Source organism: Lasiodiplodia theobromae, assembly GCF_012971845.1.
Source record: "Lasiodiplodia theobromae strain AM2As chromosome Unknown scaffold_51, whole genome shotgun sequence".
In the NCBI taxonomy this organism is placed as follows: Eukaryota; Fungi; Ascomycota; class Dothideomycetes; order Botryosphaeriales; family Botryosphaeriaceae; genus Lasiodiplodia; species Lasiodiplodia theobromae.
The window spans coordinates 75,285-97,558 of NW_023336532.1; the positions used below are offsets into that span (position 1 = coordinate 75,285).

Below are 22,274 nucleotides of genomic sequence, written 5' to 3' on the forward strand. Positions count from 1 at the left end.
GATTGTGCTGACTCGTACCTGGCCCTATCTCTCGTCTTCGCTCCTTCGCCTCTTTTATCCAGGAAAAAACATTGCCATGGTTAGAGAGAATCTGGCCAGAGTGCATATATAAACGCTTACATCCGACTTACTGCCAAATTGCCGATGCAATTTTTAGGTAATCAATCTCACTCCCAGGATTACCGCAGGCGCGTCGAGTAAGACGGAGGAACGTTCAGACGATTTGAGAATTCAATACCCAAAAATGGAGTGAAGACTTCACAAAGGGCCTAAGCGGTGAATTGAATCTTCTTTGTTGGCGTGTTATGGCTCTTTTAGGTTGCATGGTGCCACGAGTGTTGCATACGGATACTGCAACATTGTCAGCAGTAGTTCTGCAGATAATGCGTTGGCTTGCCCAGATGATCTCTCATAGTGGCACGGAGCGACGAGGCAGGCCTCAAGTGACTAAGTCTGGATTATAAGCGACCGTTGCATTGAAACTTAGCACTGAGTGTGAAGTTACTAGAACCAAGCCGCCTCCCAATTCGCACTGGTCATCAGCCCTTCGTACTGTCGAAGATTCAGAGGCGTGGATGGAGGGGCAGCTCTATCTTCGTGTCCCAGCAAATACCCATCAGCGGTGACCTTGGTTAATCCAAATCTAGGCGGATCAGACCACGTTCTTCTCAAGCCACTCCTCCCACTGCTCCTTGGTGAAGCTGCTGGAGATGCTGTTCTCGACAACACCCTAGCCCTCCTGTTAGCCAATTGGAATCCGGCATCAGATCAAAAACTCACATTGAAGACGACGGTCGGCGTGACGTGGATGCCCACAAGACGGTTCGTCTTGACCATGACCTTGACATCATCCGTCACCTTGTTCCCGCTGTTCAACGACCCATCAGGCCCGGGCTTGTCCGAGATCTCCAACAGCTCGTATACCTCCTTCTCGTCAAGCCCGACACCCGCCGCGATCTTGGCCAGCCTCTTGTACGTATTGTTGCGCGTCTCGTTCACCACCTTGACGTCGAAGAAGTCGGTTTGCTGGTCGAACAGCGCCTTGCTGAAATCGTAGAACTTGGCCGGCGCCAGCCGGAGCACCGCGGCGCCGGCTTCGTGCACGAGCGTCGACGATGGGTGCCACGGCTGGATTTGTTGGCGGAATATTATCTGAAGCTTGGAGTCGTACTTGGACTTGATGGTGGGGAGGACGTGGTCGTAGATGGTCGTGAACATCTTCTTGGAGAACTGTGGCGCAAGCGGCGGATGTCAGCGGGATGGCTCCCCAAAGACATTTCAACGATACTGACCGGGCAAACATAGTCGAGGTCTGTAGACAGAAGATTGGCCCCATTAGCTACTGTTCTCCAAAGGTGGGCGCGGGGCATATACAGAGCTCAAGCGTGTGCACCGTCTTCACGCCAGAGGCGAGCTTCTGGCCGGCGAACTTGGGTGCCAATGACATTTTGCTGGATTGATTTGTGGGTAGTAGCTTTGATGATAGAAGCTGAGAGTGAAGGCGGTTGAAGCCGTTGAAGTTGGGGTTGATTGAGAGATAGGCACTGGAAGCTATTGCACGATCGATACCCCGCCATGACGACAGCGGGGCCGGAACCCTGGGACCACATTCACGCCTTCCTCAACTGACAAAGTCGTATCAGTGAAGACTGAATATGGGGTGACTGTCAACACATTCCTCGGCTTAGCGCGCAAACAATTAGAGTGAATAGCAACAAGCCCATCTTCGGTCGTAGGGTACGCCATCGTAAGAGCTTATTGTTTTGTAAAATTAAGCCCCCGGGGGAGCTGCAGCACCCCAGCGTTAGCAGACCGCGGCGTCCACGGACTTCGCTATAACCAAGCCGACAGGTAACTGGAGCAACTTCTGGCTTTGTTTTGATGTCCCCAGATGCCGCTGTTTATGCTGGAGCAGCGCTCGGACCACACAAAACCTCGCGTAGGGCGAAAAAAGCCGTCAGCCTCCTCCGCAGCCACCACCACCCCAGACGTCAACAAAACAAAAAGATGTGGGAATTGAGCCCAACGCGGGGGTCGAACCCGCAGCCTTGAGATTAAGAGTCTCACGCTCTACCGATTGAGCTAGCCGGGCGGCTGGATCAAGAACCGGAGTGGTTCTTGTGGTTGTTGATGACATTTCCAAATCTTACACTCAATATATACTGTAAACATGCTCAAGCAACACCAAAACACTCAGACAGCACTCCAAAAGACCCCAGAGCATTTCCAAGAGGATCCGGGGTGTGTGGGTGGAACAGGAGAAATTTTTGTCGACTGATTTCCCGAACGGGAAAATCTCGGACATGGTCGGAGAAAAGAAACATTGTCCTGCATCATGCTTCGAATAGAATTGTCACTCTATTGATTAAGCAAGCACCTGGTGTACAGGGGGGTATTGCAGCCCATGGCTAGCGTGAATTTATTTTTTGCTCTTGTTATGGGTAGTTGAAGCCACCGTCTGGACGAGAATGTAGAATTATACCTACGGAATGTTCTTTATCATTTAAAGGAAAAAGGAACTAAGGCATAGTTATAGAGGGGTTCTACGTCCGACCGCTGGCGTATATTTGTTTTTCTGTCTATCGGATGCCTGTTGATTGCTAAAAGCGGCAAATTTCAGTGGATTAAACCAATCACACCATCCACACTCGAGCGCAGCCATCCCCTGTTACCAAGCCCTGTCATTCTTCGCTCTAGCGGTCGGACGTGGAACCCCTCTGTATTACACTCCAGGGCCCTGCTATTCTTCGCGCTAGCCATTGGCTGCAGTACCCCTCTGTAAAATCACTATTGGGAGAGGTCTCTACATCTTGGATATTTATAGAAAAAAGACTGACATCGGGTAGAAGGAAAGATTAGATGAATTTCGTTACGAGTTAACATAAGGATTCTCTCGTTGCAAGCTTAGCCCTTATTCACAAACTTCTAGCGACCGTGGCAGCTGTCTAACGATATTTTTTAGGAATGACTACAGTATTTGAAACCACCCGGCAGGAAATATCACCTGAGGCGCCCTTCCAGATCGTAATAGCGGCAATGCCGTTGGGTGCAGTGGCATCGGCATCTTTCGGCATGCTTGCGGCATCGTCGGCATTCCCAGAATCACTTCGCGCTCTGACCGCCGCGCTCCAATAGCTTCAGCGAAACGCGCCTTGAGAATTATCAATCAGGCGGGAAACACTGTCGTGAGATATCGGGCGGCTGCGGAAGCTTTGATATCATCATGCGGCGACAGAAAAAAGACATAGGACTCATGTATTTATATACTCACTGATGCAACTCCTACAAGTCCCCATCAGTACATCCACGACCCATTTCCTCAGAGACAAAACAATCAAATCCGGAGAAAGGAACTTGATCTATCACTTAAACGTCCATACGAATCGCGCAAATTCGATATAAAACAAGACCCTACACCGAATTCCCCGAAACAACCAACCGAAGCAGAGCCTCCTCGCGGATAACGACATTTCATCTTTCACCTCCATCAGTCGAACCGGGAACCATAAGAACCACCATCAGAAATAAGACAACCTCCTCGGAAAATGGCAACCGCCGCTCTTCCCCGCACCCTGCTCAACCAACTCATCTACGCGGTCAAGAACGCCATCAAGGAGCCCCACCCGATCGGCCGCGTGCCCGTCAGTACCACCCCATACAAAGCCGACTGGAGCCGTGCCTGGTATCGCATCGGCCTGGCGTCAACGCTATACGTGCCCGTGGCCTCAGCCGTTATGTTTTGGCCCTTCGTGGTGCGATCGCTAGCCATGCCTGGTGGCTTCGGCCACGCGTATCACTGGGGCAGGACAAAGGCTTGGTGGGAGGAGGAGCAGGAGTAAGGAAGAGTTGTGGAGTCACGGGTACTTTACCATTTATCGTCCCAATTCCTAAGAAATCTTTTTTTGTTGTCTCGGATTCACGGAGGAAATAGAAAGAGTTATAGATACAGGGAAAACGCTAAACGAAGAAACATAATCAGGTATTGAACGCATAGCAAATCAGTCAAGCGGAGTTACCTTTTTCAGTCCGTATAACAAACGCATGTAGTCAAGTGTCCAAAACAGAAATTCTCAATCATCAAACTCCCATAATCTTGGAATAATGCATAAGCCCCTTTATTCCACCTCCTTTTCAACCTGTATATCCCTCAATCCGAGCTCCACTATGCTGTAGGACCTTAAAACTCCGGCCTCGACTCCTCGCTCCTAAATGTCATGGGTGATGATCGTTTAACCTTCCTTATCCCTTTTTTTCGTGTCATGTGGCCGCATCGACCTTCCTTTCATCGGTATCTGGGCTCAAGAGACCAGCGGCGGCAAAATCCTCAACAGAAGGGCCTTGCGGTATGTCGACTAGGACTGCTGGGTCACTTTTGCGCGACTGCAGCAGAGCGGCGCGATTCTGTTATGAGCAAAATGTAAGGGAAAAGCACAGCCTGTAGGTTCTGAATCGTAGCAAGTAAAAGCGAGCAATGTAAAAATAGAGAACGGAAAATAGGATCAAAAAATAAAGAGGGGCACGAGTCACGAGGCATACGCATTCCGCGTAGGAGTGGTCACCTGCAGCAATCCACGTGCGCGGCCATATCAAAGAGGCATCACACAAGCCCGTATGCAAGGAGACAGAGAGAAATGAGAGAAGCACGGATTGCACAGGAAAATTAGGGGAAAAAAAGGACACTGGATTTACTTGAAGGGAAATAACAAGAAGAGAGAAAAAAAAAGGGGACTCACCTCTTCGCCCTCTCTCCCACTCAAGCCAAATTCCTCCAATACTTCCGTTTCCCTCGCCAAATGATCTGGACTGCTGCCGCTCCTCACTGGCCGATCATCATCACCTGCTCGGTTCCTTGCAAGAGAAGCTGTCGTCATCCGCTGCTGCTGCCTGTTCTCAGGCGACGTGGGCGTACCGTCGATCTCGACAGGCGCGCCGGCGTTGATGGCAGGCGTCGAGGTATCGAGGTGCGGGACGACGGAGCCGCGAACGAAGCGCGGCGTCGTATGATGGTCGGCGACCGGGGGGTTGGCGGTATTGGAGGTCATGCCGATGTGTTGTTGATATCTAAAGGGGTGGGGAGGTTAGAAATGGTGGTGTGGGGTGCTCCAACAGCAAGAGCAAGGCTAGTTCGGGTGGGGATGCGGGTGCAAAGGGCAATGACGGAAGGTGACGGATGGTTGGTAACGGGCCCTAGAGAAGCACACCAATGGTCGAAGCTTACACTTGTATTACTAACCGCAGGGGAGTCGGGAGAGCAAGGAAGAAGGTGTGAACCTCAGATCGCCGCCCGTTCGTATATATATAATTGCAGGCGAGGGCGGGGATCGACAGCAGTGGCGAACGCGCTATCGTTATTTATATACACACATATAGTATCCACACCCTCCGGCGCAGCCCGTCCGCTCAGCTGGGCGACGAGAACACGAGAAAACAAGGCGACACACGGCGGCGATGACCGACCGGTCAGGGCCAGGCCTGTGTTACTGCTGCCTGCCTGCCTTGCGCGCCGCTTCCAGCACGCAGCCGGTTATCTCGGCCGGTAGAAGAGACAGATTCAACTGGCCTGGCCGGGCCTCTACGACAAGCGTGGCTGAGCAAACCATCATCTGGCCAACAAAGCTGGCAGCTCCAGCCGTGGCCCACGCTCCACTCTCATGCGAAAATAGCAGCCGCGTAAGCGCTCGATTACAACGGTGTTTTTTTTCTCTATCAACCTGACTACCGCTCCAGCGTGACGATTGAGGCTGAGCCGCCCGTTGCATCTCCGCGACCATCTCCGCCTGGTCGCACTGCTGACCAAACCCCACCTCTCTAACCATCTCCACCACCAATTTGCCCCGATGAAGAAGAATGTTGCAGTGAAAAAGCAAAAAGACTAGTAGCAACCAAATCATTGCCAGTGCAGCACCGGCTGTGAAAGAAAAAAAAAATCCCAGCAAACTAAAGTACACATTAAATGTTGGCGGTTTGGTGGTATCATGAAAAAGCCTAGGGAAGAGGTCCGCCAACAGACCCCGGTCCCGCGCCCCATCAACGCTAGGCGAAAACGACCAAAAGGAGATTGTGAGTGCACTCGCTGACGGAGTTGGAGAGGGCCAAAGCAGGAAGCAGAAATGCAAGAGAAAAACATGAGAACAGGCGGTGCCTGCATAGATGCAACGCATCAGCGACGGTGGATCGTATGCCGGCAGAATGATCGACAAGAACAGATGAAAATAGGAAACGAAAAAGAAAGTCCCAAATACGCCCGATGCGCCTTGCCGAGAAGCCTGCTCGCTTTTGTACATTCGCTCATTAGAAGTCCCAGAAACCGCTCAGAGCCTTTCTGGCGCCCCCGGGTTGTCGAGGTTGCTAAGAATGTGCTCCGGCGGGATGCGCGCCATGTTGGCATTCTTGTCTCCCATCTGTGTTGGTGCTGGCACGTAGCCTTCACGCGCCCTGCGGATGCGTTCGGCTGCGATGCCCGCCACCACCAGGAGCATGATCAGCGCGAGCGAGATGGCGAGCGCGATGAGCACCACCAGACCGAGCGCGAGATTACCACCTGGAAACACGTCAGTCAAATCATCCCACCCGTCGCCCATGCCGTCAACTTACCACTTGTCCGGAAAACGTTTTGGGGCTTCTCAACGAAGACTTGCGAGAGGCTACCTTGGCCGTTGCTGGCCGTGGTAGAGAGAATGAAGGGCTGGAAATCGGTGCCGTTGTAGACGACTGCAGACGCGTTGCCAAATCCAGGCACGTTGAGCTCACCCAGCACCATGAGAATCTTGTCCTTGTCCAGGTTGTCGTTTGAGTCGTGGTTCTCCTTGATCGAAAAGACTTGAAGGCCGCGGACAATAGACCCTTCGCCGAGCCCATCTCCAACCGACACCCAATCGTCGGCACCAGTGCCCGTGAGCATGACGAACGCCGTGCCGTTCGACGCTGTGCCTGCAACCCAGAACCGAGTTCCGTCGCTGTCGGCTGCCGTGATGGCATCGACCGGCCCAGGAACCTGCTCGGATCCAGGAAGAGTCTTGAACGATGAATCCTTGACAGTGTAAGTCACCAGCGCCGTGGTGTTGTCTTCAGCCGTGAGGTTGCCGCCGAGGAGGAGCTCGTTCTGCGTGACCCAAAGCATGGTCGAAACTGAGCCCGACAGGCCGTTTCCGGGGCTGACCCACTGCCCACGGTCCGTGGCGTAGACGCACAGAGCAGGGCAAGTAAAGGCACCAGCCGAGTCAAACTCTCCACCAACAAAGACATCATCCGAATCCGGCCGAGGAGCAATGGCGTTGACCGAGACTTGGCCACCAGAACGGTCGAGGGCCTGAGGTTGATTGCTGGAGAAATCAGCATTGACAAGGCTGTACGAGAAAAGACCATTGAGGTCCGTGCCGCTAGCATTGCCAGTGAATCTGCCGCCAACCCACAGAGTCGAATCCGAATCCTGGGTAGCAAGGGCGACAATCGTAGCGGTAGCGTCTAATTGATCCGTGAGGCCGTTCACCTGGTTAGAGTCGGAAGTGTTAACAAAAAGGAGGTTGTTGAACTCGGAACCGTTCGTGCCAGTAGCCGAGAAATGACCGCCAATAATGGTAATGTTAAGGCTGTTCTGCTCGTATACCAGACCAGTGACCACGCCCGTAACATTCTGAGAACTTGTCGAACGCTTGGCAAGACCCGAAGAAGCCGACTCTGCCTGGGGCTGGATCTGGATGGGATAGCGTTGCAGGCCAAGCTGTTCCGCGTTGATTAGGCCAACAGCGCCGCTCGCTTCCAGAGCCTGAGACGAGACAGCCCCCGCGAACAGGGGGTCGGAATCCGGGACTTCCGTCCAAGCATTGAGCTGACCCGAAACCGCGATCGCCTGCACATCCAGGTTACGAAGCCAGTTCCCTCTGGAAGGGGACCAGAGAGCGATACCCTCAACGGGGAAAGTCGCGTTCTCGCCGAAAGCCTGAACACCGGTAATGTCACCGCTCACTGCGATGACGTACTCCGGTGTATCCGCTGTCAAGTTAAGACTCAGGGGAACGATGTGAGCAACACTGCCGTTGATACCGGCACCTAGGGGCTTCCATTCGTTGTCAGACGTCGAGTACAATGCGATACCATTCAGACCATCCACCGAGTTTTCAGCCGTGTTGGTGAAGTTGCCGCCAACAAAAAGGTCCGTGCCATTGAGGTAGAGAGCGCGGACTTCAGAGTTGAGGCCACGGTCCGTAAGGCTGACAGTTGCGTTATCTTTGATGGCGAAAATGTGACTGACGTTGTTGCTGGTGAAATTGCCACCAATGTAGATCGCATTGTTGTCAGTGACCATGGCGTTGATTCCCGCAGAGCTACTGAGTTGGGAGCCTGCAGTGTCCACGACAGAGGCCGAAAAATCGTCGCTGACGGTATCCATATTGGGGTCGTATTCAAAAAGGCCATTGAGCCCACCGGAGGAAGAACTCATGAGTTCGAAGCGCACACGTTGGGCGACAATGTTCAGAGGTCCTTGTTGGCCATCGGCGGGTGTGAGAGTGACGGATGGGCGGAACGAATCGGAAATGGCATCCACGTAGCCATAATAGATTGTGTCGTACTTGTCGTAGTAGTTTGTCTGGAACAAAGTCGTGGAGATTGGGGCGCCTGCAGTCGTCGTGCCGTTGGTCATGCTGCCTGTGATGTTAACCTGTCCGCGAGTGTCGCAAGAATCATCTTGTTTACACCCAGGAGTGTACAGGCGTACGGTATAATTGCCGGACTGCTGAATGTTAGGCTGAAAAACCACAGCAGCTGAGCTGCTGTTGACCTCCTCTCCGCTCGAGAAGTTCGCTCTAAGCCACTGCGAGCTGCTTGAGTGCGATGCCTCAACTGCCCAGGGGCCGGTGCTGGTAGCGGCAGCCGAGGTACTATTGCTCTCACAGGTAGGCTGGTTAAAGTCGTTGATGGCAAAAGCATAAATGTCATCTTGGTACAATTCGATGCCAGACAAACCAGCACCGTCGCCGTACCACTCGGAGATATCGATGCGGAAGGCATTCATGCCAACTTGGTTGACGAAGTGGAAGTCCTGGTGCGTGGTGTTGCCTTGCGGAAGAGGGCAGCGAGCATCACACGTGATGTTGTTGCCATTGGAATCAATGTGGGTGAGGTTCATGATACCGCCATCGGGAAGAGCGGTGAAGCGCCAAGTCCTTGTTCCACGGCCATCCTGGTTGGTGTTGTACAGGCGTAGCTTGGTCGGCTGGAACCCAAACTGAAATTCGGCTTTCCAGAATCCCGGTGAGGCGTCCTCCAATAGCCAAACATTGCCTGATCCACCCTGCCCTGCCTTGCAGATGATGTTCTCGGGGTCGCTGAATCCGCTTCTCGTCGAAGAAGCCTGGGTGGTAATGTTTCCAGCTCCCAAGGGGATAACCTGCTGGTCCTTCTGTTTCGGCGTTGTAGTGTTACCGAGCCCATCAAAAGATCCTCCGAAAATGATATGGCCATCAGAGTTCTTGACAATAGAAGAAACGGGTCCATTGAAGCCGGCAAAGGGTAGGTTCGTCCACTCATCCGTCCATGCGAGAGCGTTGGTGGAGTTCGCGGCAGAAAAAGAGCCGCCGACGTACACGATTCCAGAATCCGAGTCGCAGTACAGGCTCTTGACGCTGCCGGTTAGTCCCTCCAACGGGGTGATTTTGGACGTGTTTGGGTTGAAAAGCGCCACACCCTGCGTCTCGACGCCGCCCAAGCTCGTAAAGTTTCCTCCGACGACGATGCCGGTTAGTGAACCATCCTTGACGAAAGAGCACATGGCCTCGATATTGGCATCACCAACGGCGAGGTTGGCGAAGGCGCCGTTGGGGAAGCGCGACAGGACTGCCTGGCTGCCATTCGTGAGATAGGTGTTTTGCTCTTGGCCTACCCACTCGTAGATGGAGAGGGCGTCGAAATTGCCGGCAAGCGCGACGCGGCCAAGCTCGGAAATGTCGATGTTCGGCGAATCGACGGGGTCGAAGGAGACGGCGCGTGTTGTGGGGGCGCCGATCAGGGCGGCTGAGAGAAAAGCGGCTGCAAGCCTACCGGCCGACATGACCGGCGATGAGGATGAAGACCTCATGGCCTGAGCCGGCGGCAACCGGGTGGAGCGGGCGGAGAGCAGTGCGGAGGGCGGTGGTGTCGTGGTTGTGGAGAAAGTCGCAGGGAGTTCAGTGTTGACAAGAGCACGACATGCCGGGGCGGAAAAGCTCGTAGTAAGGTACCCGGATCGCAAACGGGAGGTGATGAAGCAGACGGGGCGGCGGCGAATGGGAAGCGGCGCACAGGGTCGGAAACAAGGCGGGCCCGGGACGGAGGCGCAGGGGAAGGGCTGGCGTGCGACGTGGCGCTGGTAACGAGTGACTGTGGGTGAGAAAGTTCGGACGCAGGAAAAACCAAAGAGAGCGACAGCCGGCGACGGACGTGCGAGTCGGTCGTGGAGACGTGAAGGATGAAGATGGAGTTCGAGATCTCCTCTGCAGCGTGCAGAGTCAGCGGCGCGCTGGGGGCCTTCGCAAAACAGCCTGAGACGCTCGCACCAAGCCCACGTTAGATGAGCTCCTGAGCGGCCTGAGCCACGGCCGACGCGGCTTAACGACCCACTTCGCGCCCGCACGGGGCGCTGTGCCCTGACAGGGCCGCCAGCCGGTGATACGCTGTCTGCTTCTGCAGCCTGTCTGCATCATCGCGCGAGTGACACGGCCAGCGCCAGCACCAGCGCCAACGCCCGCGCGGCCGTTGGATCGCGCCGCAAGGGGCCGCTGTACTCCTCCACTCCACGCTACACCTACAGCTCACTCTATCCCAACCCACCCTGTTCGTACCAAGCGCGCGCCGCTCCTCAGCTCGTGTGCGCGGACATTCCGGAAGCGTTCATTGCGCCGGCAGGGCCTGGCCATCCCTGGCCTGGCCAATCACCGACCCCGGCTTCTCCCTCTGGCGTCCCGCGAACCCATCTGCCGCTGCTGCATGCAATTCGCACGCACAGAAGCCGTCATCAAAGAAACTTTGCCTCAGGCTGCCTTGTGATTGGCGATCTGCAGCTCGGCCGATCTGGAAGCTTCGCTCCGCCATGCTACCAAACCGCCTGGTTCCTGCGTCCTCTTGGCCCACAACATCCTCGAGCGGTGAACTGCCAAGGCCACGACGCCGCGGGAACAGAGACGCGCTGTGCGACGTGTGCGACTCCAGCCCGTCTTGGACTATTGTCATCGCAGAGCCGCCAGCCTTCCTGTACGTCCGACGCAAAGCGGTACCAGAAGAGACTCAATTCGTACTATCTAATAATCCCGGTGGCAGCCAATCGTCCCGCCTTCGCCACCAGTTCGCTGGATATCCTCATTTCTAGCAGCATGTCGATAAACACAGCATCCGCGTGCAGGGTACCACAGTCTCAGATGCACATGTGCTGCACAATCGAGCAAGGAGCGCCACGCCAACCTCTCCAGTCATTCTCGTGAAGTCATTACCGTCGTTGCATCGTAGCAGCATGCTCGCCGCTGGTCTAGATGTCGTTGTAGCCCAAGAACCTCTTCTCGAGATGCTTGTCGGCAACCGCCCACGTCCATGCGCGCCCTGCCTCTCCGCACCAGAGCGCCGAGGGATCGTCAGACTTTTCCATCATGCCGTCCTTGTCCATCTGCTTGATCTCGTGGCCCGTGGTAAAAGTGAGAAAGTGCTCGAACTCAGGGTCCTCGAGCGTGAGGGCGTTGCCTGAGATACCGTGACACAGGCACGGTTCCTTTGTCAAGAGGCCACGCTCGAGAATGCATTCCTGGCCCCGCCTAACAGCCCTATCGATACGGTCCTGCATCTTGGGGAAATACTGCCTGATTGACTGAAGCGATGCAATCACACCAGGGGCGCCGTGGCAGAACTGGACGAGCCGGTCTTTGCCAGGCGGGATGGACGAGGGCCAGTTACCGCTATCGTACTGATAGCTGAGAACAGCGCCTAGGTCAGCTTCCAATTTTGGTGCCATGGCGGGGTCGGTGAGCACGATCTGCGTGATGATGCCAATGGTGCCATGGACCGCACCGAGGTAGGCCTTCCCGTGCCACTTCCACGGGCGGGGAGAGTCCATGATGGCATCGATTACTTCATCCGTGGTGTCGTCGATGAGCTCTTTGGTATCATGGTCGTCCTCGAACGACGCCCTCACTAGCCGCAAGAGGTAGAGATACCCCGCACGACCGTAAAGCCATTCATTGCCAGCGTCTTCGTCGGCAGTCACAGCAGCATAGTTGCAGAGCTCCTTGGCCATGTCGGCGTCCTTGGCAGACGCGGCGCCCAGGGCAAGGAGAGCCATGATGTCGTCGGCGACACCGCACTTCTTGACGGTAGGTCCGGGGTAGCTCTTCATGTGCTGTTGCGCCAGTTCCAAATAGGCGGCGAACCAGGAACCGAGCGGGTAGTCGCCGATGGTCATTTCCGGATAGAGCTGTTGCAAGCGGAAGAAGAGGAATGAGACGCTGATTGGGCCATAGTAGAGGCCGCCGCCGGGCGGGATCCTGTCGGGCGGGTAATCGTTGACCAGGCGGACTAGCGACGCAGTGAGCTGCTTGTAGGGGTCTCGCCGGGAGAGGGGCTGGTCATTGCGGAAGTAGCGCGGAAGCGCCTTTGGCTGCGCAGCTGTGGTCATGGTGGCTGTGGAGTCTGCGATTGACGTACGCCCCCAAATCAAGGGTTTGATTGCCGTTGTGAAGCTACAAGGGATGCCGATCGGAATATTGGGAGGTAGGTGCTCAGCCGGGCCAGAGCTGCGGTGGTGACGTAATGGGACGGCTGTCTAGCGACTGCGACAAGCGCTCCCTTGCTGCTGCAGCAAAATGCTTGGGCCGGCGGGAGTGAGGGATGGAAATGCTCGCAAAGTGAAGATCAGGACTGATGATGAGGGGTAGAGGGGGATTAAAGTGGACTCGGTTGACTTCCGAGAGGGCTGGAGGTTGTCGTTGGGCTGCGGCCCTGTGACGGGATCCCGCCCCGCGACTTGTTTCGAGGCAGAAGCCTAAACCACCCAGCCACTTTCACGGACATCCTTTGTAATTAGGTAGCACCCTTGCTCGCGGAACATCATTTCACCAAGTCCGCGCTGCCGACCATTGCACCGCTGCTCGAGCTACATTTGCATCGTGCGGCGGGCCAGCTCACAAGAACTCCGCGTGCCAAATTTGTATGAGAGTTATCTCCAGGTTTGCATACTTCAGCGACATTCCAACGGATGCTTACATCCCTCCGCACTGTCAGACACGTATTGTTACACGAATCAATACTCCCGTGAGCTCCTTGTCGTTCTTCTGACTCTCTTAGTTTCTTTCTCCTTCACTTCGAGAACAGAGTGCTCCTCTTCGGGCTCCCTCTTCACCCTTTTGCTGACCGCTTTCTTCTCCACCGTCGTCTGCTCGACAGCCGGTCCTTCTGGCTCGGATTTGATCGCCACCTTCTCATCCTTCGTCTCAACCTTTGCCACAAGGCGTTCCGAGAAAGCTTTCAGATCAGCCGTGAACAACACCGAGTGGGCCCAACCCGCTTCTTTACCCCAAAGGCTGCGGAATTTATTTGCAACTGCGTCATAGGTCGCCTTGGTCAGACTGCTGTGCTTGCCTTTCCCAAAACGGTAGTCACGCTGCGCGATCTGCCACACTAAACTCATGTCAGTCATGCACAATGGTCTAGGGTAATCACTTACCATGAGTATCAACCGGCACAGCCTCTCCCCACCCGAGACCCATAAGACAGACGCAATCGGCCACCTTTGGCCCCACACCCTGAAGAGCAAGCAGCTGCTCATGTGCCGACCTGTAGCCCTCGCGGCCACTCTCGACGAATTCTCCGGCCGCTTTGGCTTCTGCACCCAGCACCGGACTCTCGGGATTTCTGAGACTGTCCAGCCAGCCGTCTTCCTTTTCCGTTATCATGACCGCTGTCTGGTACAGGTACTTGGCTCGGTATCCAAATCCTAGCTGTCTTAATTGTTGTTCGACTTTCGGGTCAGTCAACGCCGATGCTGGAGGGAAGTCGTGAAAGGCTTGCGAGCCTACGTGGCCTATGAGTGGGCCATAATTTGTGCACAGCTTCTCCACCATCTGCGATATCCTAGCAATATTGTTATTGCTGCTGCAAATGAATCCGACCAGTGCTTCCCAGGCATCCTGCTTCAAGATACGAACTCCTGTAAATTTCGGTGCCTTCTTTTTGAAATTGGCATCCGCTGCTGCCCATTCTTCGTACAATTGGCCCAGATTCGGCTTCAGATTGAAGTAATGTTGAATAAGTTCGAGGGTGTCATCGGCGTTTGGAGCCGGAGATTCGGCTGTGGAGGGCGAAGTCGAAGGCGGAGGGGTCAATGGGACTTTGGAATGCTCAGGAAATATAGCGCGATAGTGTAGGTGCTCAGGGTCTTGCCGCAACGAGAGGATTCGGCCATGGAGGGCGCACGACCATTCGTCCTCGGCGGACTTGCGCCATCTATCGAACGCACGTTGTCAGCGCGATACGAGATGCAGGTGTACATGTGCCTAACCTAAAGGATTGGCCGCAGCGTAAAGTTGTATTGATACATAGTTCAGTGAGACTTATTGGCAGCCGCTGCCATTCGGTGATGCGCAAATTGCCCATGTTGTAGCGATGCAGGTCGCACGCGAGTGAAAGAGGTAGACGAGAGCGTCGGATTGCTCCCAATAAAGACAAAATTCCGCGGCAATCCGGAAGCCACCTCAAGTATAGAAAGGTTGAGTGGGATATCGGCAGCAGTCTAGTTGTGGGAGGTATGCGGAGAAAGCGATCTAGAGAAGACGCGACCGAAGACGCCACTTGACGCGTTTCGGTGCCCGCGGAATTACGCGCACGCGTTCAGACTATGCTAGTGGCTCTCAGCGAAGGGCATTGGGCCTGCTTCGCACCGGCATTTTTATTTGAACCACGTAGAGATCGGAGTGAGTATATCTATGGCGTTTCGAAACAGGTTCGGGCCATCGCGAAAAGTGCTGTCGCCGAGACGGGCGCGTGTGTAGCAGTCACGGGTACGGGCAGTAAAGTGGAGGCGGTATAGTTGGCTGCCCGAGCGAGCAAGAGGTTAGCGTCGGTTAGGTTTCTTGAGCCTCGCCGGCCAGCATCTTCACTGCTGTCCAGCTCCACAACCTTGCGATCAACCTCAACCACATCCCCTCCTCCCGACCGTCGCACGCGCTTTTACAGCTCGGCGGCCCACCAATCGCGCAACTTATCGCTGCCTACGCCTTTGCGCACTTCCGCCGATCATGAACGGCGACAGAGGTGCGTCCGATTCAGCTTCATTCTTCATCTGCTCAAGATGCTAACTCTACTTAAACAGATGGCGGCCGGTCGCGCGACCATTATGTAAGCTAGCAATAAGTCCTCGACGCCGGCGAAAGTGTACTAACAAACCCGCTGTCCAAGTCTTCGCGCGGAGATCGCGATGACCGCCGCGACCGTGACCGCGACCGACGCCGCCGTTCCAGATCTCCCGGCCACCGAGGCTCCCGACGTGATTACGAGGTAGACACGTACTCTTCCAGCCGTGACTACAGAGAGCGGGAGCGTGAGGACCGTTATGCGGGTAGGGACAGGCACCGCGACGATCGCTGGGACAGAGACCGTGGCTCGCGCAGGGAGAGACGAGAAGATGATGAAAGGCCATCGCGCCGGGACCGCGACCTGTTTGATGACCGCGGAGGACGTGGGAGGAGGGACAGGGATGAGCTCGGCGGACGTGGTGGCGGTGCAGGTGGCGGCGGCGGCGGCGGCGGTAGGAGGAGGAGTGCCTCGCCGCCGCCCAAGAAGAGGGAACCCACACCGGATCTCACCGATGTAATCCCCATCATGGAGCGGAAGAGGCGTATGACGCAGTGGGATATTAAGCCGCCGGGTTACGAGAACGTGACCGCGGAGCAGGCCAAGCTTTCGGGCATGTTCCCCCTGCCTGGTGCACCTCGCCAGCAGCCCATGGATCCCAGCCGCCTGCAAGCCTTCATGAACCAGCCCTCTGGTTCAGCAAGCGCTTCCGCTCTCAAGCCGTCAAACTCGCGGCAAGCAAAGCGCCTTTTCGTCTACAACTTCCCCAGCTCCGCCACCGAGGATTCCATCCAGGACTTTTTCAACCTTCAGCTCAATCATCTCAACGTCATTTCCAGCTCTGACCCTTGCATTTCAGTGCAAATCTCCAAAGACCGCACGTTTGCTCTCTGCGAGCTGAAGACGCCGGAAGACACTACCATGGCGCTGGCTTTGGACGGTCAATCTATGGAGCCGGAGGATGCGTCCAATGGGGCCAGCAACGGAGCTCACGCAGGCCTCCAGATCTCTCGCCCGAAGGATTACATTGTTCCCGCGCAGAGTGACGACGCTGATTACCAGGAGGGTGTCATATCAAACAACGTCAAGGATGGCCCGCACAAGATTTGCATCTCGCAAATTCCGATCTACCTCTCGGAGGAGCAAGTAACGGAGCTGCTGACATCCTTCGGCGAGCTGAAGTCTTTCGTGCTGGTCAAAGATACTGGCACTGACCAGTCGAAGGTAACAACAAAGCCATCTGACGCGTCTCGGATTTGCTCTGTGCTGACACAAACAGGGAATTGCGTTCTGTGAATATGTTGATACGACTGCGACCAACATTGCGGTGGATGGGTTAAACGGCATGGAGATTGCTGACGAGAGCTTGAAGGTCAAGAAGGCATGCGTTGGCATTCAGCAGGCATCCGGGCTGGAAATGGGCGTCAATGCCATGTCCATGCTTGCCGGGACGTCTTCGAATGATGCTGAGCAAGGCCGGGTCTTGATGCTTCTTAACATGGTTACGCCAGAGGAGTTGATGGATCCCCAAGAATATGAAGGTGCGTGTGTTTCAACACATTTGTTTCGGGGCGGCGCTGACAGATTACGCAGAGATCCAAGAAGATGTTCATGAGGAGTGCAGCAAGTATGGCCAGGTCTTGGAGCTCAAGATTCCCAGGCCGCAGCCGCCCAAGGAGAACAAGGGCGTCGGGAAAATCTTCGTCAAGTACGACACGCCCGACTCGGCGCAGAAGGCTTTGCGTGCTCTGGCCGGCCGCAAGTTTGCGGACCGTACCGTCGTCGTCACCTTTTTTGGCGAGGTAAGCTCGTCCCCTGGCAGTGCAATTCCATGAGCGCGGATACTAATGGGAAATAGGAGTACTTCGACGTCGATGCTTGGTGAGGCGGCAGCACATGTCTCCTGGCGACGCTAGCCCGGTCGTTGTTCATTGCGTCTTTGACTTCTGGCAGATTGAGTTCACGGCATTCAGGGGGTTGGGATATAGGTAGCCTCGTGGGAGCGATTCGAATGTAATTCTAGCGGAGCTTGGGTAGCTGGTGACTAAAAAAGCACGAGGCCTTTGGGCCGGATTAGGTGGAGGGCCGGAATCTGAAAATATACAAGCGGCGCCGCGCTTGCAACACAGACCGGCAATTTGAAACCGTGTCATGTTGAGCACGCTCATGTAGATCGGTATACCCCGCGCGCCGCAAATATTATGGGGACAGCAGCCGCGGACGAGGCGGGCGATTTGATTGACGAAGAGTCGTCATTCGACCATCTCGCTTACACGACGCCTCAACGGCGTTGCTAACCCCAAACCCGTCCGCGGCTGTTTTGAGGCAACCGGTTTCCCTTCTTATTATGCGGGATTGTCGCGTGCTCCCCAGCATGATATCACCGAAAGGCCCTCGGCAGGTCCACTTGCTCCGCCAGCCCGCACCGCCTGTATCATGTCGTCGTTGGCCAGCAGCCCGCTCGACGAGCTGAGTCCGATCAGCAGGCGATCTCGTAAGTAGATGGGCGAAACACGCGCGAGAGCGACGTTTGGCGAGCGCGCCGGCAGACCACACTGACATGACGCAGGTCGCCGCAGCTCGACGGTCCTGAATCCACGATTCTATGTCGACAACTCAATATGGAAGGAGGCGCCCGTCCTCATAGGCACGACCAAGTTCAAGCCGCTGCCCGATGCGCGCAACATCATGGTCACCGGGGGCGCGGGCTTCATGTACGCCGCAGCACGGCCTGCCGGGGCCTTTCTGGGAGAGCTTTGCTGACCCAGAGCCTACAGCGCGTGCTGGTTCGTCCGACACCTGACGTTGACGTATCCCGAATACCGCATCTACTCGTTTGACAAGCTGGACTACTGCGCGTCGCTCAACAACACGCGCATCCTCGACGCGGCCCCGAACTTTACCTTCGTCCAGGGCGACATCACCTCGCCGGCCGACGTGCGGCGCTGTCTCCGCACCCACGACATCGACACCATAGTCCATTTCGCCGCGCAGTCGCACGTCGACCTGAGCTTCGGGAACTCCTACCAGTTCACCAACACCAACGTATACGGCACGCACGTTCTGCTCGAGAGCGCAAAGGCGCACGGAGTCAAGAAGTTCATCCACATCTCCACCGACGAAGTGTACGGAGAGGTCGAGGAAAATGGCGACGATCTGGGCGAAACCAGCCTGCTGGCCCCGACAAACCCATACTCGGCCAGCAAGGCGGCAGCGGAGATGATGGTGAACGCATACTGGAAGAGCTTCAAGCTGCCCGTCATCATCGTCCGCGCGAACAACGTGTACGGGCCGCACCAGTTCCCAGAAAGTAAGGACAGGGCATCTTTTTATATCTACTCAACTCCACAACGCACAGATCAAGTCAGGCAAGCGATGCTGATCACACCACAGAGATCATTCCCAAGTTTGCGATGCTGCTGCACCGCGGCCGCAAGTTGCTGCTGCACGGCGACGGCACGCCCACGCGGCGATACCTATACGCAGGCGACATCACCGATGCGCTCGACACCATCTTCCACAAGGGCGCCGTGGGTCAGATCTACAACATCGCGTCCAAGGACGAGGTGTCGAACATGGAGCTCTGCCGCAGGCTCTTGAGGCTCTATGGGCTCCCGGCCAACACGCCCGAGGAGTTCAGGCGGTGGGTGGTGCACACCGAAGACCGCCCGTTCAATGATCACCGGTACGCCACCGACGGTTCGAAGCTCGCGAAGCTTGGATGGAGGCAGCAGACGAGCTTCGACGAAGGGCTCCGCATCACGGTCGACTGGTATCGGCGCTTCGGCGAGGTCTGGTGGGGGGACATCAGCCGCATCCTGACGCCTTTTCCCGTGGTCGAGGGAAACGAGATTTTCACACAGGAGGAGCATGACGCTCTAGACGAGGGCACGCAGACGTCGGAAGAGGAGGAGTACGTGTGGAACGACAGGGCGCTATATCATCTGCAGGCATCAGGAGGCACTGTGTGACTGAGCATTTTAGAAGACGGCACGCGAGGGTGTAATATTAATTGCGGAAGACAGTTCGTTAGATTGATTAGATACCAGAGAATACATTTGCTTTTCGGTTCCTCATCATGTCGTGCATCTTCACGTGAATAATGATTGAGCCCAGGGCCCGACCCGTCAGGCGCCAAGGCCGCGTTTCGGTGGCGGGGAGCGGGTGCGGAGCGGCGGTCGGGCGGGCAAAGCGCAGCACCTGCAGCGGCGGCGACCTTGGGCCGCGAGATACGGGGCCGGGGGGCGTTTCATGCACTGCCTCAGACAACGTACGAAGCGCCGCAGTCAGCCCTCCCTCTCTTTCACAGCCCTCTCCTTCCTCTCACCTTTCTTGCAATCCAAAATACCCAGCTGCTGCTGCCTGAACCAGGAATTGCAGCGACTAAATACAATCGCACGAGGCTTTCCCGCGGAAACCCTCGCTCCCCCTCCATTCGGGGACCTAAGCTACGCAGGACCCTTAGGCTATCTCCCCTTTTAAGGTCATATTTAACCTCGAACCCCTCCAACGCGACCGGGACCAAAAATAAAGGAAACACCAATCTTCGAAAGAAATTCTATATTTCCCTCCGCAAAAAGAAATCATGGGCCTCTTCAGCAAGAAAGACAAGTCCGCCTCGGACGCCGCCAGCGACGCCGACCGCAACGCCCTCTTCGGCAGCAAGAAGGGCTCGCCCGCCCCCTCGTCCGCCAACCCGTACGCGCAGCCCCCCGGCGGCGCCGCTCCTCCCCCCTACTCCGGCGGCGGCCTCAGCGACCGCGCCCGCGCCGAGAAGAGCCCCGTCCCGCCGGGCGGCTACGGCGCCGGTGGAGCCGCGTACGGCGGCAGCGGTGCGTACGGCCAGGACAGGTACGGCGGTGGAGCCGGTGCCGGCGGCGGCACCACGAGCAGGTACGGCGCGGGCGGATACGGAGGCATGGGCGACTCGGACGCGGGCAGGCAGGAGCTGTTTGGCAACGCCGCGCAGAGGGCGCAGCAGCAACCTGCGGGGCCTGGCGGTCCGTACAGCAGCACGGTGGGAGGCGCGAACAATGCCGCGTACGGCTCGTATGCGGACAGGCAGCTGACGCAGGAGGAAGAGGAAGAGGAGGACGTGGCCGCGGCGAAGCAGCAGATCAGGTTCAGTGAGTTGCCACCACCCTTTCCCCGATGGTTTGAAAGGAGGCGCCGGTGTTCGGGGTGGATAGCTGGGCTCGAGGAGACTTTGCCGGTGCTGACTGTTTGAATAGTGAAGCAGCAGGATGTTTCGTCAACGAGGAACGCGCTCCGTTTGGCCGCTCAGGCTGAAGAGACGGGTCGGGATACTTTGGCGCGATTGGGCGCGCAGGGAGAGAGTGAGTCTTTGCCCCCTCATGGCACCCCATGTGCTACTTTATGGCAATTGGAACGCATAGGGGCTCATACAGCTGGGAACAGGAATCCACAACACGGAGAAGAACCTCGATCTCGCGGAGAACCAGAACAGGCTTGCGGAGGAGAAGGCGCGCGAGCTCAAGACGCTGAACAAGTCCATGTTTGCGTAAGTGCTTACAGCTATTACTACCACACCACAAGTGTAGTTCAACGCGGCTAACTTGTAATGCGACGTCGCGTAGCATGCACGTCTCCAATCCCTTCACCGCATCTAAGCGCCGCGAGGCCCGCGACCAAGCTATCATCGACACGCACCGCAAGGAGAAGCAGCAACGCGAGGACACGCGCGCGGCGGCGTACGATTCTGCGCAGCGCCAGCAGCAGATGCAGAAGGACGTCAACCGCCCAGGCAACTTCGGCGGCAGCAAGCAGGCTAGCCTGGCTGAGCGCTCCAAGTACCAGTTCGAGGCTGACTCCGAGGACGACGAGATGGAGAACGAGATTGACAGCAACTTGGACGCCCTGCACGGCGCCGCCGGCCGTCTCAAGGGCCTGGCCGCGGCCATGGGCAACGAGGTCGACCAGCAGAACAAGCACATCGCCCGCATCACGGACAAGGTTAGTCACAGCCATTCTCTCCTTTTGCAACGTCTTGGATTCCTTACTAACTCCCACTTTCTAGACCGATCGTGTCGACGAGCAGATCGTGATGAACCGCTCGCGTCTGGACCGCATCAAATAAGCGTGGTCAGCATGAGACACCTCGCACACTGGATCCGTTGCCTTTGTACATACATGCGTTTTGACTTGGAACGAGAGTCACAGAAGAAACACAAAAAGATGGGGCAACGAATACGGATAGGGTTGCTAAGAACTGAGAGGATAGAGACTCTGCTCTCTTCTTCTGGCAGAGTTCATGGGGCATGGCGTTTTGGGATCAATCCTATTTTTTTTTCTGGATGCTTAACGGCACGAAATTCACTTTGCTCGATGCGTTACACACGTGCATAATGCAATATCGTCATGGGGATCATTTTGCCTTATGTCTCATTTTTTGACTCATGACAGTGATAGATTAGAAGAAATGAGCTGGACAGTGTTGAAGCTCTTTGATATTATCAATTAAATTGCTGTTCTACTTCTCAGACTCGCAAGTGAACTAGAACGTCTGCTGAAGAGGTACACCTGATTTAAAGTGATTCGTTTCATCCGCCGGCGAAGTCAGGCTTGTTTGTGCTCAAAGACACACCGAGACAAAAGTGTCGAAAGAGGCAAGACAATACCTGTGCTCTGTACTAATATGACATTTTATGCAGCGCTTGCAATATGCAGAACAGAAAGAATACAAGACCAACGTAACAACACATGAGATATCTGATATCAACGCATCGATGTGAAAAAAGTGTAGCATGCAAATGCGGCGACCAAGCTTGGTTTAGGAACCCCAGAAAAAAAATTAAAACGCCTCTGTGTGGTCCCCCAATCGCCAATTCTCCTCCCTCATGCTTGTGAAGGTTATAAGATGATGCTGCGTACAACCGCAACAAAAGGAAGGATGCTGCCGATAAGAAAAGTGGATATATAAGGAACGCCTATTCCCATGCCTTTTCTTT

General features: G+C 55.7%; 9 protein-coding genes across 9 annotated transcripts; 4 read left to right on the top strand and 5 right to left on the bottom strand.

Moving 5' to 3' along the window:
* Positions 1-652: 652 nt before the first annotated feature.
* LTHEOB_11620 (Fas1 domain-containing protein) lies at positions 653-1,447 on the bottom strand (the record flags this gene model as incomplete). The annotated part of the gene is made up of 4 exons (XM_035508397.1): positions 653-730; positions 781-1,230; positions 1,293-1,312; positions 1,375-1,447. 4 exons carry the CDS (start codon positions 1,445-1,447, stop codon positions 653-655), a joined length of 621 nt encoding a protein of 206 aa, XP_035365772.1.
* A 2,098-nt stretch (positions 1,448-3,545) lies between these two features.
* Positions 3,546-3,839, top strand: LTHEOB_11621 (uncharacterized protein; the record flags this gene model as incomplete). Its single annotated transcript, XM_035508398.1, has 1 exon — positions 3,546-3,839. One exon carries the CDS (start codon positions 3,546-3,548, stop codon positions 3,837-3,839), a length of 294 nt encoding a protein of 97 aa, XP_035365773.1.
* Positions 3,840-4,257: 418 nt separating this feature from the next.
* Positions 4,258-5,042, bottom strand: LTHEOB_11622 (uncharacterized protein; the record flags this gene model as incomplete). Its single annotated transcript, XM_035508399.1, has 2 exons — positions 4,258-4,401; positions 4,734-5,042. The coding sequence occupies 2 exons, from the start codon at positions 5,040-5,042 to the stop codon at positions 4,258-4,260; spliced, it is 453 nt and encodes a 150-aa protein (XP_035365774.1).
* Positions 5,043-6,311: 1,269 nt separating this feature from the next.
* LTHEOB_11623 (Cellular morphogenesis protein) lies at positions 6,312-10,075 on the bottom strand (the record flags this gene model as incomplete). Its single annotated transcript, XM_035508400.1, has 3 exons — positions 6,312-6,541; positions 6,595-8,659; positions 8,717-10,075. 3 exons carry the CDS (start codon positions 10,073-10,075, stop codon positions 6,312-6,314), a joined length of 3,654 nt encoding a protein of 1,217 aa, XP_035365775.1.
* A 1,422-nt stretch (positions 10,076-11,497) lies between these two features.
* LTHEOB_11624 (Lanthionine synthetase c-like protein 1) lies at positions 11,498-12,634 on the bottom strand (the record flags this gene model as incomplete). Its single annotated transcript, XM_035508401.1, has 1 exon — positions 11,498-12,634. One exon carries the CDS (start codon positions 12,632-12,634, stop codon positions 11,498-11,500), a length of 1,137 nt encoding a protein of 378 aa, XP_035365776.1.
* A 624-nt stretch (positions 12,635-13,258) lies between these two features.
* Positions 13,259-14,078, bottom strand: LTHEOB_11625 (N-glycosylase DNA lyase; the record flags this gene model as incomplete). The annotated part of the gene is made up of 2 exons (XM_035508402.1): positions 13,259-13,635; positions 13,682-14,078. The coding sequence occupies 2 exons, from the start codon at positions 14,076-14,078 to the stop codon at positions 13,259-13,261; spliced, it is 774 nt and encodes a 257-aa protein (XP_035365777.1).
* A 1,173-nt stretch (positions 14,079-15,251) lies between these two features.
* On the top strand, positions 15,252-17,191 carry LTHEOB_11626 (Splicing factor u2af large subunit protein; the record flags this gene model as incomplete). The annotated part of the gene is made up of 6 exons (XM_035508403.1): positions 15,252-15,267; positions 15,326-15,351; positions 15,412-16,530; positions 16,586-16,847; positions 16,900-17,108; positions 17,165-17,191. The coding sequence occupies 6 exons, from the start codon at positions 15,252-15,254 to the stop codon at positions 17,189-17,191; spliced, it is 1,659 nt and encodes a 552-aa protein (XP_035365778.1).
* Positions 17,192-17,742: 551 nt separating this feature from the next.
* On the top strand, positions 17,743-19,277 carry LTHEOB_11627 (DTDp-glucosedehydratase; the record flags this gene model as incomplete). Its single annotated transcript, XM_035508404.1, has 4 exons — positions 17,743-17,800; positions 17,876-18,020; positions 18,084-18,616; positions 18,700-19,277. 4 exons carry the CDS (start codon positions 17,743-17,745, stop codon positions 19,275-19,277), a joined length of 1,314 nt encoding a protein of 437 aa, XP_035365779.1.
* Positions 19,278-19,891: 614 nt separating this feature from the next.
* LTHEOB_11628 (Transporter sec9) lies at positions 19,892-21,403 on the top strand (the record flags this gene model as incomplete). Its single annotated transcript, XM_035508405.1, has 5 exons — positions 19,892-20,432; positions 20,538-20,642; positions 20,725-20,827; positions 20,904-21,279; positions 21,344-21,403. 5 exons carry the CDS (start codon positions 19,892-19,894, stop codon positions 21,401-21,403), a joined length of 1,185 nt encoding a protein of 394 aa, XP_035365780.1.
* Between the last annotated feature and the right edge of the window lie 871 nt (positions 21,404-22,274).